At 35.7% G+C, this 18,338-nt stretch overlaps 1 protein-coding gene across 1 annotated transcript in view; it reads left to right on the top strand.

The window, feature by feature from the left end:
- Positions 1-18,338, top strand: part of HGD (homogentisate 1,2-dioxygenase) — a 106,782-nt gene that overhangs the window by 71,340 nt on the left and 17,104 nt on the right. Inside the window, exons 11-13 of the mRNA XM_074214602.1 lie at positions 2,982-3,086; positions 5,693-5,819; positions 12,340-12,521. Of these exons, the coding sequence (XP_074070703.1) occupies positions 2,982-3,086; positions 5,693-5,819; positions 12,340-12,521 (414 nt within the window). The remainder of the gene's footprint in view (positions 1-2,981; positions 3,087-5,692; positions 5,820-12,339; positions 12,522-18,338) is intronic.

Raw genomic sequence — 18,338 nt, 5'->3', positions numbered from 1 at the left:
TCTCCAGCTCATTTTACAAATAGGAAACTGGGGTAAATGGGGTTAAGTGACTTACTCAAGGTTAGATAGCTAGTAGGTGCCTGAGACCAGATTTGAACTCAGGAAGATGAGTCTTTCTGACTCAAAGCCTTGTACTCTATCCACTGCACCAGTTATCCTGTTAGAGAATAATAAGAATTATCCTCTTCAAATATATCATCTCGGAAGTTGATATACATATTCCAATGAGGTTGCCATTACATAGGACATTTCTGAAATACCTCTTTGGAACTTTCCTTCAGAATCCATCTGTGACTCAGAAGAAAAATGGCTCATCATTTTTATGTCACATCTCATTATGGGGGGAGTTAACAATTTCAAAATGTTTTATTGATGTTTTGGAGTTTTTTAAAGACTTGGGAATTCCCTAATAATCTTTCCTCTACCACCATATAACATTCATTAATAAAGAAAAACAAATCAATGGTAGCTTCTCCTTCTGACAGCATATGATCTGGCACCTTTAGATGTCACTTTTTTACCAAAAGGCATGTGTTTCATCATTTGTCCTCTGTTGCCAAAGAGCAAACAATGTGTAAATAATGATGTATTTTAGTCAAACTTCATTTTTTCTTCAAAAATGGCACCCAAAATGATGCCATTTCATTCATAAGATTTCACTTTGAATGGACTGTTGTTTGTTGCCAAAAATCAAATCCATCCTGGAAAGACAAAGATATGCCATCATTCTGATATTCAAAAGAATGAGTTGAAATATCCAAAGTAATTCCTAAATAAAAATTTAGGAGCAGCTAGGTGGCACAGTAGATAGAGCACCCACCCTGGAGTCAGGAGAACCTGTGATCCATTCCAGCCTCAGACACTTAATAATTAGCTGTGTGACCTTGGGAAAGTCACTTAACCCCATTGCCTTGGAAACAAAAAACAAAAAAAATAAAAGTCAGTTCAAACAAAGCTTGCATCATGGGAAGAATTTATAAACTTCTTGTCCAGCACAAAGTAGGCATTTTGAGTGCCTTAATATTTGACACAGCCCTGATAATATAGCAAGCATTCATTAAGTATTTGCTGATTTCATGATGGATAAAACCTCTGGTAAGACCTTGGACAGAGAATCTTAATCTGAATCCAGAAGGTATGACTAGCTAACTCCACAACTAACATCATTGACCCAAGCAGTCTGGGCGTGTCCTGAAACTTCATGGTCCAGACATTCACATTACTAGAAGGAGATGCCCCAGGTTATTTTAGAATGAACACACAGGAAGGTGAACACACTCAAAGATGAATATGAAAAAACTTCTGGTAAGTAAATAGGATGGTAGATTAAAAAAAAATAAACTGAATACTTATTCTACCACTGAAGCTTGTTAAATTCCAATCATCCAGTTGAATCTCATAGCCCTGAGGAGCCTTGGTCCCAGAAATGGCCATCATCCATGATGTTTCATCACCAGAGGAGATTCTCTCCCCAGTCAGGAAACCTAGGGACAATCAATACCTTTTGCTAAATCCAGAAGAATATATGAGACAGCTAAGGACAACAAAGAGTTCAAACTTGGACATTACAAGATCTGAACTAGAATCCTTACCCAAGTTACAAGTCACTTATCCTTTTTGGGTCTTATCTAAAAAATAAAGGGCTGTATTAGATGAACTCTGAAGTCTCTTCCAGTCCTTTGTCAATGGATGTATGTTAGGGAGCTCTGGAAGAAAAAGAGAAAGTCGGAAACATAGAACCCTGGGAGTCAACCCGAAGCAGCAAGCTAGATCCTGCTGCTTACAAAGCAGAGTCAAATGCTACCTAAAAGTTGAAGTACATTCTAATGCTTCTGCATCACGTACTAGTATAGAATATTTTGGAGAAAAGAAAGTTGAATTAGAATAGATAGATAAGGAAATGAGTGGGTAGAAGAAGAGGAGAGGATAATAAAATTTTCCCTGAACCAAGGTTTGATTTTTGGGTTTTGGTATTATATTTCAACAGATCCATGGTCTCATAGGTATAGAAATACCCTTCACCAGTACAGATTTTAACTCATGTATGTCATCTCATCATATGCAACTCTTGTCCAAGCCTTTTCTTTAAAAAAATGTCTTTGTATTAGCAATATTGATCACATGATTTATACAGTAAACACCTTCATCTCCCAATATATCCTCTCCTGTCCCTTCCTCATTGAGTCATTTCTCATATCAAATAATAAAAAAGAGCATCCATATTTTGTTTTTTCCCATAGAGTCCCCTTGGGTTCCCCCTTGGATAGATTGCAAAAAGCACAGTGGATAGAGAGCACTGGCCCTGGAGTCAGGAGTACCTGAGTTCAAATTTGGCCTCAGACACTTAATAGTCAGCTAGCTTTGTGGCCTTGGGCAAGTCACTTAACCACACTGCCTTGCAAAAAAAAATCCTCAAATTTTTTGTACTCAATTATATCTACTTATTTGGTTAAAAATATCTTTGATGTTTTTATGCTACTTTTCATATTCAAGCCATTGTTAGTAGCAAGTTATGTCTTGTTCATTATCGTTTGTGTTGACTTAGTATCAGAAATACTTGTGTACAAATTTTGCTTTAGTCACTTATTTGTTGTGTGACCCTGTGGTAAATTAATTAATTTTTCTGAGTCTCAGTTTCCTCTTTTCTAAGATGGAGATAATAATAGTACTAACCTTATAAGATTATGAGGATCAAACTATATAGTATACATATGATATTTTATATATGATAAAGTGTCATATAAATGTGCTATTAATGATGATGATGATGATGATAATAATAATGATTAATAATGGTAAATCAGTTCCTGAAATAAAATACAAATAAGAAAAAGAAGGAAAGGGAAGGGAAAAGAAAGAAAGGGACAAGGGAGAAAGCTAAACAAAAAGGCAGGCAGGTTACAGAATAGGATATGGTGCTATGCTTTTCTATAACTGCAACTGACAGTTGTGCATTAAATATTTGTTTATTTACTGAACAGGATGTTTCTCCATTTAATGTTGTTGCATGGCATGGAAACTATACTCCCTATAAATACAATCTGGAGAATTTTATGGTCATCAACAGTGTTGCCTTTGACCACGCGGTAGGTACTGAAATGGAAGATATCTCTGGGAGTGGGATTGGGGTTGGGGGTGTGGGAGGAAAATATTTTGCTTTGGACATCCTCTTGCAATATGAATGGGCCTAAGTGGTTGTGGGTGTAATATAAAATGCCCAAGGAATTTAACACTTGGATTAATGGTAAGTTCCAAAGAAAATTCTAGAGCATGAATTTTGGGATTTATTTCACAAAAATAAGGTAAAAACCTTACCGAAATGAAAGAACAAAATGTTGCACTCCTTTGAACCACTTCTATGATTTATAAAATGAGTGAGCTGAACTCAATCTCAGTTTCCTTCCAGCTCTAATGATCTAGAGTCCATATATAAACTTTTTTAAGGCAGAGTTGGGTTTTTTGCCTTTGTATTAACAATATCTATCATATTGCTTAAACAGTAAACACATAAATGTCCAGGGTAGAGAACACAAGGCTACATCTCCATGATCTTTCTTTTTTTTTTCTCTTCTTCCTTCCTTCCTTCTTTCCTTCCTTCCTTCCTTCCTTCCTTCCTTCCTTCCTTCCTTCCTTCCTTCCTTCCTTCCTTCCTTCCTTCCTTTCTTTCTTTCTTTCTTTCTTCCTTCCTTCTTTCCATCTATAAACATTTATTAACTTCTACAATGTATCTATCACTATGTTAGGCACTGGAAGGATAAAAAAGAAATGAGAATTAGTCTCTGCCCTCATTGAGCTTACAATCTAATATGGGGGTTAGACTCAAGTAAGCATAATAATAAGAAAATATAATGAATATCAAAAGTTAGGAGAATTCCCAGACACTGAGGTAATGAGATTTGTTGCCTAGTTCATATTAGATAAACTTAATTTCCAATAAAATGAGATAAAGCAGAGAAGTCAGTAGGATAGATTAAAGAATTAGTATTCAGTCTAACTCTGTGATACCCAAATTTCAGTCTAAGAAAGAGTAACCCTTAAAAAGATGTTAAAGGAGAAAAGAACAATTAATAGTAATCTTTAAACAAAGGATCCTAAAAAGTCAATAGACTTTTCTTTGAGTCCTCAATAGGTTTTCCTTTAGTTTCCTGTATCTATTGAAAAAGAGTACTAAATTTCAAATGGAAAGCCCTATGTTTAAATTGAGGCTCTGTCACTAATTCTCTCTATGTCCATGAGTCAATCTCTTTGTAACTTTTAGATTTCAGCTTCTCCCTTTGTAAAATAAGGGATTTGAAGTAAATGATCTCTAGGTGCCAGGAGCCTATGAAATTATAACTTTCACAGTCATTTTCAGTCATGACTGACCCCATTTGGGGTTTTCTTGGCAGAGGTACTGGAGTGGTTTTCCATTTCCTTCTCCAGCTCATTTTACAGATGAAGAAACTAAGGCAAACAGGATGAAGTTACTTACCCAGGGTCAATCAAACTATTAAATGTCCAATGTTGAATTTGACTCCAGGACCAGAATTCTATCCATTTTGCCTCTTACCTACCCTTTCATAAAACTAAGAGTTGAAGTTTTGATTAATTTTGAAATCATCTCACTTTCTGCACTTACTTAGATCTTTTGTGGGGCAAAGATGTTAAACTCCTTTACCATTATTTGGACCTTACTCTCTTTCTTTCTTTTCTTTTCTTTCCCTCTTGCCTTTTGTTCCCTTGTTATGATTATTTTTCAGTATATGTACATGTGGAAAGGCATAAACTCCATTTCTATCACTAACATGAATCTATAGCTTGTTATCTGGGGTATAAAAAAATTTTAAGTATAGAGCAAGGTTCCCAAACCATTTTTTTCTGGATCCTTTTAGTATTCTGGTGAAGGCTAGAGACTCCTTAGAATAATGTTTTTAAATGTATACATTAAAATACATAGGATCACAAAAGAAACCAATTATTTTGAAATAGAATTATTAAAAAAAACTTTTTAAAAGTTCACAGACTTCAGATTCAGAACATGTGGATCAGAGAAAGAAATGGGAGGAAAATAAATAATGCAACACTCTTCAGACCTGCCTCTGAAGAGAACAAGGATATATTCAGGGATCCTTGGAGAGAAATTGCTTCATCTATGCAGAATTTCAACATGATTTTAATTTTAATTCTCACCCAAAGTCTCTGAACTGCCCCTTTGTACTATTAGCTGTTTCCTGCTATCTAACAAAAAGTTATCTTGTCCTTATTTAGCAGGGTCATAAGAACAATGGGTTTTCAACTCAGTGGGATATTATATACCATGTGTTCTATCAGAAACAACCTCAGTGAGATGAAAATCGGCTTGTGCTTCACTCTTATGGTGTTAATGCACCTTGCTACAGAACAGGAACATGGGATGAGGGAGCAGCAGGTGAGGCTCAGCTCTGCCTTACTTGACACCACTTCACCCCATGTCCCTCTACAGAACATAGCAGAAGGAAAAATCCAGAGAGTCCTAATCATTGTCATACTTAAGCCAATAGGTCTAGACATCTTAGGGGAACCTCAGTGGAGGCATAATGCCTGGCTTCATCAGAAAACTGGACCATCTAGACAAAAATCACAAACTGCATTCAAATATACCTCCAGAAAGAGAAGAGCAAATGTTTTGTTTCTGTCTCATCAAAGTTGGTAATTCTTATTTTGATTTTCATAGGATCCGTCCATTTTCACTGTGTTGACTGCTAAGTCAGTTCGTCCTGGAGTAGCCATTGCTGATTTTGTAATCTTCCCACCTCGCTGGGGAGTTGCTGATCACACCTTCCGCCCTCCTTATTATCACAGTAAGCCTTTTACTTAATAGAGTGCATTAGAATACTAGAAGACCAAGGATGACCCAAGTGAAGGGGTTGGGCTCTTGGAGCAAAACTATAGTGCTAGCACAGTTAGAATTAAAGTTTAGCTATTTTCTGAAAAAGTGGGATGGTAGGTCTTGTCTTAAGAGACTATCTGGACCAGATCACAGGGTTTTGATCCTTGCTCTCTAGAGTCCTGGATGATCAAATTCCCTTATCCCTCCAAGGGCAACCAGGTGGTAGGGTGGATAGAGTAGAGTTGGGAGTGGGGAAGATGAAACATTTACTAACCTCAGACAATTATTATCTGTAGGACCTTGGGAAAGTCACTTAACTTCTGTCTGCCTCATATTCCTGATCTGTAAAATGGAGATAATAATAACTTCTACCTCCTAGGGTTGTTGTGAGCATCAAATGGGATAATATTTGTAAATCCCTTTGCAAACCTTAAAGTGCATATATAAATGCTAGCAATGAAGATAAAAGTGGTGGTGTTGGTGATGACAATGATGGTGCTTGATTCTTTCTGTCTTCCTGTCTCCTGAGAGGTGGTAGGAAGCTTGAAAATGGGGAAAGAAGAAGAATAATGGCCCATTTGTTAATTGTTTATTTTTTTAAATTGATTCTTGCTGTGCTTTTTGATGATTCTTGTCATGTTCTTTAGAGTGCCCAACACACCAAATGCAAGGAAAGCAAATGATAGGCACTTAGTAAATGACTTTTTATTGGACCTGTTGCATGTCAACTGGCCTCTTATTTTCCCTTGAACTTCTACCCACACTTTTAAAACCCAACTCAATGCCATTATCTCCAGGAAGTTTTTCCTAATTCTTCTTCCTCAAGCCAATAGTAATCATTCCTCTTTGACCTCATAAAGCATTTTGTTTTGCAGGTCTTTATTTATCATTTCATGTATAGTCGTCTGTGCTGACACCTTAACTCCCTCCAAGATGATAAGCTCTCTCAGGGCAAAAACCACATCCTATATAAACTTTTGTACGTTCCCCAGCCCTTAACAGAATATTCAATACACAGAAGAATCTTCATAAATATTTACTGGTTGGGACAGTCAGAGCAAGGTGGGAAGAGAACTGATCCTGTGCTTGCTAGCCTTAAGGAATAAGCAGATGTAAGTTTTGGAGGCTATCAATGGATCTTCTTCATCTGAATAAAGTTTAATGAATATTGACCCATGAAGTGAGGTCTCTTTCAGGATAATAATTCAGGTTTTCATATCTACGTGACTTGTAGAAACTTTCTGCTGAAAGTTTATAGTTCTGAGTTTAATAAAATTTGGTACATTATTGAAAGGTAATAAGAAACAAATAATGTTTGCCTTTGAGAACAGTCCTTCTGTATCAAAATAATCATAATTCACATTTATATATATAGCACTTTAAAGTTCTCAAAGTACTTCTTAAATAGTATCTCATCTAATTTTCATAACAACCCTGGAGAACCATATTATCTCCATTTTTTAGAGGAGGAAACTGAAGCTGATAAGGCTAAATGACTTGCCCAGGGTCACACAATTAGTGTCTGAGTTCAAATTTGAACTCAGATCTTTCTGACTACAGGCTTGGCACTTTATCCACCACTTAACATTACTGAGTTTGCTATTCACAGCAACTCTGTGACATAGAGTAATTAGTTATTAGGCCCATTATATACAAGAAGAATCTGAGCTGAGAGCAATCAAATGACTTGATTATACAACTATTAAGTAAGATAGGATTCAAAGTCATCCATCATCATGCTGCTTCTTATACTTGCTGATACCATAGATATTTCTCCCATAATTTTTAATGAAGTTTAATTATATTTTGTAAATATGTGATTATATCGAGCCAAATCTACAACTGTAGAGCCACTAATTCAAATGAATTTTACTAAGGATGTCAAAAAATATTGCTCTAGCAATAAGCAAAAAGTCATGTAACTTTGATATAATTTTAAGAGTAAAGCAGGGAATTATTCCCATAAAAATATTGCCTCTAGGTAGCCCAAAACCACCTTAGCTAACCAAATTCAGCATTAATCAGACAGACAAGGACTGGTCTCCTGTTATCTGTGAAAAGTGATGTGAAAAAGCCAGCACTGAACCCACCGACAGGTCCATTTACATTCAGATCAGAGCTGAATTCTGCCTTGTTCTCTCCCACTAAGCCATGAAGGTGACCTTCAGGCTTCACTGGGAACAGCTAAGAGTGAGCCTGGGCACAGTGCAGCCAGGAGCAAACCTGTTTATGAGTCAACAGTGTGATGTGGCAGCCAAAAAAACCAATTCAATCTTAGGATATATTAATAGAAGTGGAACGCCTAGGACAAGTTTCCAGTGGCACTCTGCTCCAGGCAGGCCATGTCTAGAATCTTGTTTCTGGTCCTGAGTGACATATTACAGAAAGGACAATAACAAACTGAAGTATAGCTTCATGACACCAAAGAAGGAAAGGGCCCTTAGCCCTATCACAAGTGACCATTTATTAAAGGCTTTGAATTTCAACTAAGAGAAAATAAAACTGGGAAAGAGAATAAAAATCACTGTCTTCTAGGGTTTGAAGGGTTGTCATTTAGAAGAATTAAGTAGTTCTTTTTGGTTTTAGAAAGCAAAAGTAGAGCCAATGCATGGAAGATAAAAGATGGCAAATTTCAGTTCAGTATGGAAAAATTTCCAAAGTCTTGAACTGGCCAGAGGTGCAATGGGTCATATAAGGAGAAAGTAATGTCACTGCAAGTGGAGGTTGGATAATCCCCTATGGGGAATATCATTGAGAGGAGATACACTTTGAAGTGGAATTGAGAGTAGGTGATCTCTGAATTATCTTCCCTTTAGGAAAATTGATGTTTTTTCCAAGGAGAGAAGAATCTTGTCATTGGAAACTTCTACCAATGCAGGCTATAGTCTAGAGGCTTAGAGAACTCCCAGAACCTCAAGAAGATAAGCCATCTAATGTGTTAGAGGAAGGAGACCTGAAGTTTTCTGGTTCTGCAGCTGGCTCTCTAAGCATTTAGTACACTACCTCTAAGCTATCTTTTAAACATGACTTTTATATGAAAAGATTCCATTTCCTGTATTCCCTCTTTATGGGGGAAAAATAGAGTGAAGTTGTGATGAGAGTCTCACCTTCCCACTGTGGCTGTCACACTCCCAGTCTCCTATTGGGTTCTGCCACAGTCATCTCCTCAGGGCCTCAAGCAGAATTGCTGTGGAGCCAAATACACACACACACACACACACACACACACACACACACAAACACAAATGATTTGGCACTTTGCTAGGACTCATACAGTGAGAATGGGGATTTGTCTTTGGCTATCATTTCATTGGTTTGGTTTACAAAGCTAAACTTCAGGTTTTATATATTTCCCCATAATTTTGAGAATTTAAGTTTAAATAAACTTCCACTAAGTGGATGACCTCATTGTCCAAACAATTAAACACCTGCCACAGGCAGGATGGACTAAGCCAAGGTCAAAGTTCATTTTCCTATTTGCAAATGCTTCTTCTATAAAAAGAGGTCTCTGCTCCATAGTGAAGCAGAACAATGGCTAATCACGATGTTTTAAAAGATGATATACAATCCAACTACTTTAAAGGTTCTCCTTAAATAAGATATCTCCCACGCATATGTTAAAATAATACAGGATTCTATGACAGATGTACCTACAGAGAGAACTTTGTTCAACTCACTGACTGTGAGCATCAAGCAAAGTGTAAGCTCTGGAAACATATGCTCACCTGAGGTGTCTGCCAGAGTCATGAAGAATTGAACTCAAGAGAGAGTTCAAACAGAAAAGGACTTCTATGCTATGGATGAGATTTTTCAAATATTCTTGTTTAGATGTGTCATTCAAGGGACTAACTTCAGTAAGCTCTGGGATATTATCAAAACTCCTCAGTGAAATCTATCATTTTGTTGACCAATCCACATAGAAAAGACAGGTGGATGAAAAGTCTCTCTTGCCTAGCTTCAAAATTACCTACTATGTGCATGCAAAGTATATAACATTCAAAAATGAAATCCTCCCTGATCTCAAGAGTCTTATATTCCACTGGATCATGATATGCTATTGAGCTAGTTCTCTCTCTCTCTCTCTCTCTCTCTCTCTCTCTCTCTCTCTCTCTCTCTCTCTTCTCTCTCTCTCTCTCTCTCTCATACACACAAATGTAAATATATATAATATATGAATTATATATGTACATTTGTATATACCTCTCTTTACACATATACAGGAGATGTTCAGCCTAGAATTGAGGCAACAGAAAGGCTCCATTGGTACCATTAGGATATTAGAATAATCAAAGGAAGGTCTCCAACACATCTAGTGGTTCTTAATGAGGTACTTATAAAATGCATAGAGAGCTTATTACATACTCTTGTAGGAGGAAGTATACAAACTGATGAAATCATAGATCCATTAAATCATGAAATCAGAGAATTCAAAGCCAAGGATACCTAAATACAATTAGGCATCTGCTTCACTAAATTTTAACCATACTAATTTACTCATAGAAAAATAGATTTATAGCTGGAAGACTCTAAAACCATTTAGTTGAATGGCCTCATTTACTACAAATGGAAACATGGGTCCAGAATGGTTCGGGAAGTTGTCCAGGGTCACATAAGGTAAGCCAGAAGTCAGACCTGCTAACAAAGATTTTAATAGAACTCAATTTCCAAACTCAACCTGAAGCTTTTCTTTTAATTAAAAGCTCATCCAATACACATACAGAGCCACATATATGGAACTAGTTAGCAGTAGCCTGCTAACAAAAAGCTCTTGAAATTGTCTTCTCCAGTTTTTAATCCTCATTGATAAAAGAAACCCTCAACTGTCTACCTACAGATTATAAAAAGAAAAATCAAATTTGTCTTTCTTCTTTCCCAGTTAATAGTTCTGGAAATGGGTCTGAGGAAAGCAGGGTAGGGGACTTTTAAAGATGTTGCTGATTGCAGTTCCCATCTACAACTGCAGACACATGGGAAAGAAAACAGATATAAAGCAAAGGTTCTCAAAGTGTGGTCCAGGACCTCCCCTCCCCCAGAGTTCCATAAACCCTTTCAAGACCCTTTTCTTGAAGTCAAAACTATTTTCATAATAATAACAATGTGGTTGATTTCTAATATAGTAAATACCAATAGATATAATGTACTTTTTAAAAAGCTCTTTGGGTGGGGTGGGGGGATTTTCTTAATAATTTTTAAGGATGTAAAGCATCCCTAAACCAGAAAGTTTGAGGATGGCTTATATAGTTAGTAGGCTTGGAAGTCCCTTTCAAAATAGCTGATAAAAAAACTGGCCAAAGTGATTTGAAGCATCTAAGATTCAAGTAACAAGGTTTAAGTAAAATAACAGTAAATGATGGTAGGACAAAAATGAGATCTATGATCAGATCAGGTCAAATAAAAGAAGAGTTTTCAAAATATAGCCCAAGACAGTCTGAGACAGCAAAATAGAAGTGACAAGGAGGTTGATAGAGATTGGTTTCAAGAGAAAAACCAGATCTTGTCTCCGAAGATCATCAGGTCATGGTGACCCCAACTATCCCTGCTCCCTGGACTTTTGAATGGTTATATGCTCCCTTCTCTCTAAGGTCTGGGGTATTGTCTTTGACTATCACCACTTTTCTGTAGCCTCCTGTCTGCAGAGAGGTAGGGTGGGGAGGAAGAAAAGGGGACCACAAATTGTTAGGGATTTTTTAATTTGATTTTCTTTTTTTGTTTTTTTCTTTTTTTTCCTCCTTTTGGAGAAGGTGGGTCACCAAAGATGATGGATCAAAATCAGAAAGGAATAAGTTAGCATTGGGACAAGATAGACAGGTGGCTATGTCTTGTAAGAAGCTGGAAATAATATGACTAGAGAGGAGGAGGAGTGGAGGTGGAGATTTGTGAGTCATTCCCATTGAAGTGATAGTTGAAACCATATAAAGGCAGATGAGTTCACAAAGGTAATGAGTGAGTGAAGATATAGAACTGCAGAGACTTAAGGATAAAAGATTGGTAGGAGAAAAATCTATTGTTGGAGAAAAGGGGATGGGGGATGGGTAGTAAGCAAAGGGGAACAAAAAGCACAATGAGCAATATTTTTCTTGCCACAGCCTGCTTTCCTTTAAGGCTTAACTTTATTTCTTTAAGATCTTACACCCAAATCCTGATCAAACTCACTAGTAGATTATGGGATTGAAGCCCTGTAATTTATGATCATAATTTCAAAGATCTAGAAGTCATCTTGCCCAACCTTCCCTTTTACAGATCAGTAAACTGAGGCTAAGGGAAGTTAAGTGACTTGCCCAAAGTCACATAAGTAATAAGCATCAGAGGGTGGCATTTGGAAATAATTCTTCCAACTTAAGAATTAAAGTCTTATCATTTTTCTTCCTTGGTATTATATTCATTCTTGAAATTCTACCTGCCCTTCTCTGAAGTTATTTGGGACCATAGTTATAAGTATTGCAACTGTTTACTTTATTAAAAAATAACCCAACAAATTTCAAATTCCTTAGGGAACTGCATGAGTGAATTCATGGGATTGATCAAAGGGCACTATGAAGCAAAGAAAGAAGGATTCCAGGCTGGAGGAGGCAGCCTACACAGTGCCATGACACCTCATGGTCCAGATGAAGATTGCTTTGAGAAGGCAAGCAAGGCCAAGCTGGAGCCAGAGAGAATTGCAGATGGAACTATGGTAAGCATGTTAAATCCCAGTAATGATATTCAATGAGCCACAGCTTCATGGTTCACCTTCCCAAGCCCTGAAAGCATCAATCAATCATCAGTAAGTACTTATTAACTGCCTATTGTGTGCCAGGTAGTGAACTAGGGAGTGAGAATGCAAATGCATGACTGAAACAATATCTAATCACAAGGAGCTTAACACTTTATATTCCAATGTGTATATATGCATGTGCTTTTGTGTACCTGTGTTATACAGCCATAGACCTGTAATTTTATGTATGCACATATATATGTAAACATATATGTGCTGTCAACCTTCATTATTTTGTGCCAAAAATGAAATAAAATAATTAGGTTATACATGAAGTTTCATTCTCTAAGATTAACTGAAAAACATACATGTGGAAGATATTGATACTAGGTTACTAGATAAAACCCCATTCAATCCCTTCATGATCACCAAGATATGACCAGGTATGTAAGTTGACTGGAGGTGGGGAAAAGAGTTCATTATGGGTGAAGAAATCACACATTTCTGTCCCCAATGAGTAAGGGTAAAAAAGAAAAAAAATATTAAAAGTTACAGCAAGTAAATAAGTGATAGAGAAAGCTAGTCATCTAAACTTCATTTTTTTTAAGAAAGATTTTTATTTATTTTGAGTTTTACAATTTTTCCCCCATTCTTGCTTCCCTCCCCACCCCTCACAGAAGGCATTCTGTCAGTCTTTAAATTATTTCCATGGTATACATTGCTCTCAGTTGAATGTGATGAGAGAAAAATCATATCCTTAAGGAAGGAAAATAAAGTATAAGAGACAGCAAAATTACATAAGATAACATTTATTTTTCAAATTTGAAGGTAATAGTCTTTGGTCTTTGTTCAAACTCCACAATTCTTTCTCTTAATACAGATGATATTCTCTATGGCAAATAGCCCAGAATTGTCCCTGGTCATTGCACTGATGGAATGAGCAAGTCCATCAAGATTGATCTTCACTCCCTTGTTGCTGTTAGGGTATACAGTATTTTTTTTTTCTGATTCTACTCATTTTGCTCAGCATCAGTTCATGCAAATCCTTCCAGGCTTTCCTGAATTCCCATCCCTTTTGGTTTCTAATAGAACAATAGTGTTCCATGACATACATATACCACAGTTTGTTAAGCCATTCCCCAATTGAAGTACATTCACTTAATTTCCAATTCTTTGCCACCACAAACAAGGCTGCTAGGAATATTTTTGTACAAGTGATGTTTTTACCCTTTTTTATAATCTTTTCAGGGTATAGATCCTGTAGTGGTATTGCTGGATCAAAGGGTATGAAAATTTTTGTTAGCCTTTGGGCATAATTCCAGATTGCTCTCCAGAAAGGTTGGATGAGTTCACAGCTCCACCAACATTAGTGTCTCAGAACATTGATCATTGTCCTTTCTGGTCATATTGACCAGTCTGAGAGGTGTGAGGTAGTATCTCAGAGATGCTTTAATTTCATTTCTCTAATAAGTAATAATTTGGAGAAATTTTTCAGATAACTATGCATTGCTTTGATTTCCTCAGCTGTAAATTGCCTTTGCATATCCTTTGACCATTTGTCAATTGGGGAATGGCTTGGGTTTTTTGAAAATTTGACTCAGTTCTCTGTATATTTTAGAAACGAGTCCTTTGTCAGAAATACTAGCTGTAAAAATTGTTTCCCAATTTTCTATATTTCCTTAGATCTTGGTTATAGTGGTTTTGTCTGTGCAAAAGCTTTTTAATTTAATGTAATCAAAATTATCTAGTTTGTTTTTATTGATGCTCTCTATCTCTTCCTTGGTCATAAACTGCTTCCCTTTCCATAGATCTGACAGATATACTACTCCTTGATCTAGTTTGCTTTTAATATTGTTTTTTATGTCTAAATCCTGTATCCATTTTGATCTTATATTGGTACAGGATGTGAGGTGTTGCTCTAATGTAAGTTTCTTCAATACTAACTTCCAATTCTCACAACAGATTTTATCAAAGAGAGAATTTTTATACCATTAGCTGGATTCTTTGGGTTTATCAAACAGCAGGTTACTATAATCATTTCTTGCTATTGAACAGTGTATTCCACTGATTCACCACTCTGTTTCTTAGGCAATACCAGACAGTTTTGATGACTGATGCTTTATAATATAATTTTAGATCTGGTAAGGCTAAGCTACCTTCTTTTGCACTTTTTTTATTGAACCCCTTGAAATTATTGACTTTTTATTTCTCCATATGAATTTACTTACAATTGATTCTAAATCGTTAAGGTAGATTTTTGGAATTTTGATTATAAGTGTGCTAAACAAGTAGTTTAGTTTTGGTAGAATTGTCATTTTTATTATATTATCTCAACCTATCCATGAGCAGTTTATGTTTGCCCAGTTATTTAAATCTGGTTTTATTTGTGTGAGAAGTGTTTTGTAATTGTTTTCAAAGTTTTTGAGTCTGCCTTGGCAGGTAGACTCCCAGATATTTTATATTGTCTGAGGTTACTTTGAATGGAATTTCTCTTTCTAGCTCTTTCTGCTGTATCTTGCTAGTCATATATAGAAATGTTGAGGATTTATGAGGGTTTATTTTATATCCTGCAACTTTGCTAAAGTTGCTAATTATTTCTAGCAGTTTTTTAGATGATTTTTTTTGGATTCTCTAGGTATGCCATCATGTCATCTGCAAAGAGTGAGAGTCTTGTCTCTTCCTTCCCAATTCTAATTCCTTCAATTTCTTTTTTCTTCTCTTATAGCTGAAGCTAACATTTCTAATGCAATATTGAATAGCAATGGTGATAATGGGCATCATTGTTTCACCCCTGATCTTTTTTGGGAGTGCCTCAAGCCTATCCCCATTGCATATAATTTCTTGTTGATCATTTCAGATAGATATTGCTTATTATTCTGAGGAACAATACATTTATCCCTACACTCTCTAATGTTTTTAGTAGGAATGGGTGCTGTATTTTGTCAAACGTTTTTTCAGCATCCATTGATATGATCATACGATATCTGATAGGTATGTTATTGATATAATTAAATATACTAACAGTTATACTAACAGTTTTCATAATATTGAAACAACCCTGCATTCCTGGGATAAATCCTATTTGACCATAATGTATTATCCTAGTGATAACCTGTAATTGTTTTGCTAAAATTTTATTTAAGATTTTTGCATCTATATTCATCAGGGAGATAGTTCTATAATTTTCTTTCTCTGTTTTAACTCTTCCTAGTTTAGGTATCAGCACCATATTGGTTTCATAGAAAGAGTTAGACAGAGTTATGGCTTCACCTATTTTTCCAGAGATTATATTGAATTGGAGCCAGTTGTTCCTTAAATGTTTGATAGAATTCATTTGTGAATCCATCTGGCCCTGGAGATTTTTTCCTTAGGGAGTTCAATAATGGTTTGTTGAATTTCTTTTTCTGAGACAGGATTATTTAGGATTTTAATTTCCTCTTCATTTAATTTGGGCAGCTTATATTTTTGTAAATATTCACCTATTTCACTTAGATTGTCAAATTTATTGACATAGATCTGGGCAAAAGAATTCCAAATTATTATTTTAATTTCCTCCTCCTTGGTGGTGAGTTCACCTTTTTCATTTATGATACTATCAATTGGTTTTCCTTCTGTCTTTTTTTAAATCAAATTGACTAGAGGTTTATCAATTTTATTTTTTTTTCATAAAGCCAGCTCTTGGTTTTATTTATTAGTTCAATAATTTTCTTGCTTTCAATTTTATTAATTTCTCCTTTAATTTTTAGAATTTCTAATTTGGTCTTTAATTGGGGGTCTTTAATTTGTTCTTTCTCTAATTTTTTTGGTTGCATATTTAGTTCATTTATTTCTTCTTTCTCTAATTTATTCATGTAAGCATTTAAAGATATAATATATCCCCTGACAGTCACCTTGAGTGTATCCCATAGATTTTGGTATTATTATTATCTCCCAGGTTTTTGACATTATTGTCATTATCTGGGATGAAATAATTAATTCTTCCTATAATTTGTTGCTTGATCCACTCATTCTTTAAAATGAATTTTTTTTAGTTTCCAATTAGTTCTAGGTCTATATCTCCCTGACCCAGTATTGCATATGATTTATATTGCATTGTGATCTGAGAAAGATGTATTCACTATTTCTGCCCTTCAACAATTGATCATTAGATTTTTATGCCCTAGTACATGGTCAATTTTTGTGTAAGTGCCATGTACTATACTATAGTTAGTTTCTTCCATAGGTCTATCATATCTAGGTTTTCTAGCAATCTATTTATCTCCTTAACTTCCTTCTTGTTTATTTTATGATTAGATTTATCTAAATCTGAAAGCAGGAGGTTTAGTTCTCCCACTAGGAGAATTTAGCTCTTTCTACTTTTCTAAGAATCTAGATGCTATACTATTGGGTGTATACATATTTAGTATTGAAATTACTTTATTGTCTATGTTACCTTTTGGGAGGATATAGTTTCCTTCCTTTTTCTTTTAATGCTATCTATTTTTGCAGCTGCTTTTTATGAGATAAAAATTGCTACCCCTGTTTTTTTTACTTCAGCTGAAGCAAAATATATTTTGCTCCAACCTTTTACCTTTACTCTCTCTCTCTCTCTCTCTCTCTCTCTCTCTCTCTCTCTTTCATATATATATATATATATATATATATATATATATATATATATATATATATTTTACTTCTGATTAGTTTCTTGTAAGCACCATAATTGTAGGATTTGGGTTTTTTAATCCACTCTGCTATTTGCTTATGTTTTAAAGGACAGTTCATCCCTTTCACATTCAAATTTATAATTACTAACTCTTTATTGTCCTCCATGCTATCTTCCTTCTGTTTGTATTTTTCCCCTTTTTCCCCTTTATCCATATTCCCCAGTGTTTTGTTTCTGAATACTGCCACCTTCCATGTGTTTGCCCTCTTATATCAACCCCCTCCCCTTTCTTGCCCTTTACCCTTTTCCCGTTCTTCCCTTGCTTCTGCTAGTTCTCCTTTTTCTCCCCCTCCCCCTCCCCTTCCCCTTTTCCCCTTTTAATGTTTGACAGGTAAGATAAGTTTCTTAACTTAACTGAATGTGTCTAAGTTAACTTTAAGCCAAGTCTGATGACATGAAGATCCAGGTGGTTCTCATCTCCTCCCTTCTTCCCCTCAATTAAAATAGGTCTTTTGTACCTCTTGCTATAATGAGATTTACCCCCATTCAATCTCCTCCATTCTCCCTTTTCCTTACTGTCCCCCTTTTTAAGGAGGTATTGGTTTTAAATCATTCTATCTGAGTCACAGAAAAGGCATGAGTGTCCATCACTTCTGGATATGTATATTCTCTCTAATGGAGTTACAATGCTCAAGAGTTATGAGACTCTTTCTCCGAAGTGGGTATACAACCAGCTTCATCTTATTGGATGGCAGTTTTTTCTTTACCTTTTTTTAAATCTGTTCATGTGTCTCTTGAGTCTCCTGTTTTATGTTCAAATTTTCTATTTAACTCTGTACTTTTCATCATGAAATATTGGAAATCTCCCATTTCATTAAATGTCCATCTTTTCCCCTGGAAGAGAAAGGTCAGCTTTGCCAGATAGTGGATTCTTGGCTGCATCCCAAGCTCCCTTGCTTTTCAAAATATCTCATTCCAGCACCTTTGATCTCTTTATATTGCTGTAGCCAGGTCCTGTGTAATGCTTACTGTGTCTCCTTAGTATTTAAATTTTTTCTTTCTGGCTGCTTGAAGGATTTGTTCTTTTATCTGATAGTTCTGGAATTTGACCACAACATTCCTTGGTGTTTTTCATTTTAGGATCTCTTTCC

The sequence above is a fragment of the Macrotis lagotis genome, chromosome 1 (genome assembly GCF_037893015.1).
Source record: "Macrotis lagotis isolate mMagLag1 chromosome 1, bilby.v1.9.chrom.fasta, whole genome shotgun sequence".
NCBI classification, from domain to species: Eukaryota; Metazoa; Chordata; class Mammalia; order Peramelemorphia; family Peramelidae; genus Macrotis; species Macrotis lagotis.
The sequence above is the reverse complement of the archived record's forward strand: the minus strand, read 5'-3'. Positions and strand labels throughout refer to the sequence as shown.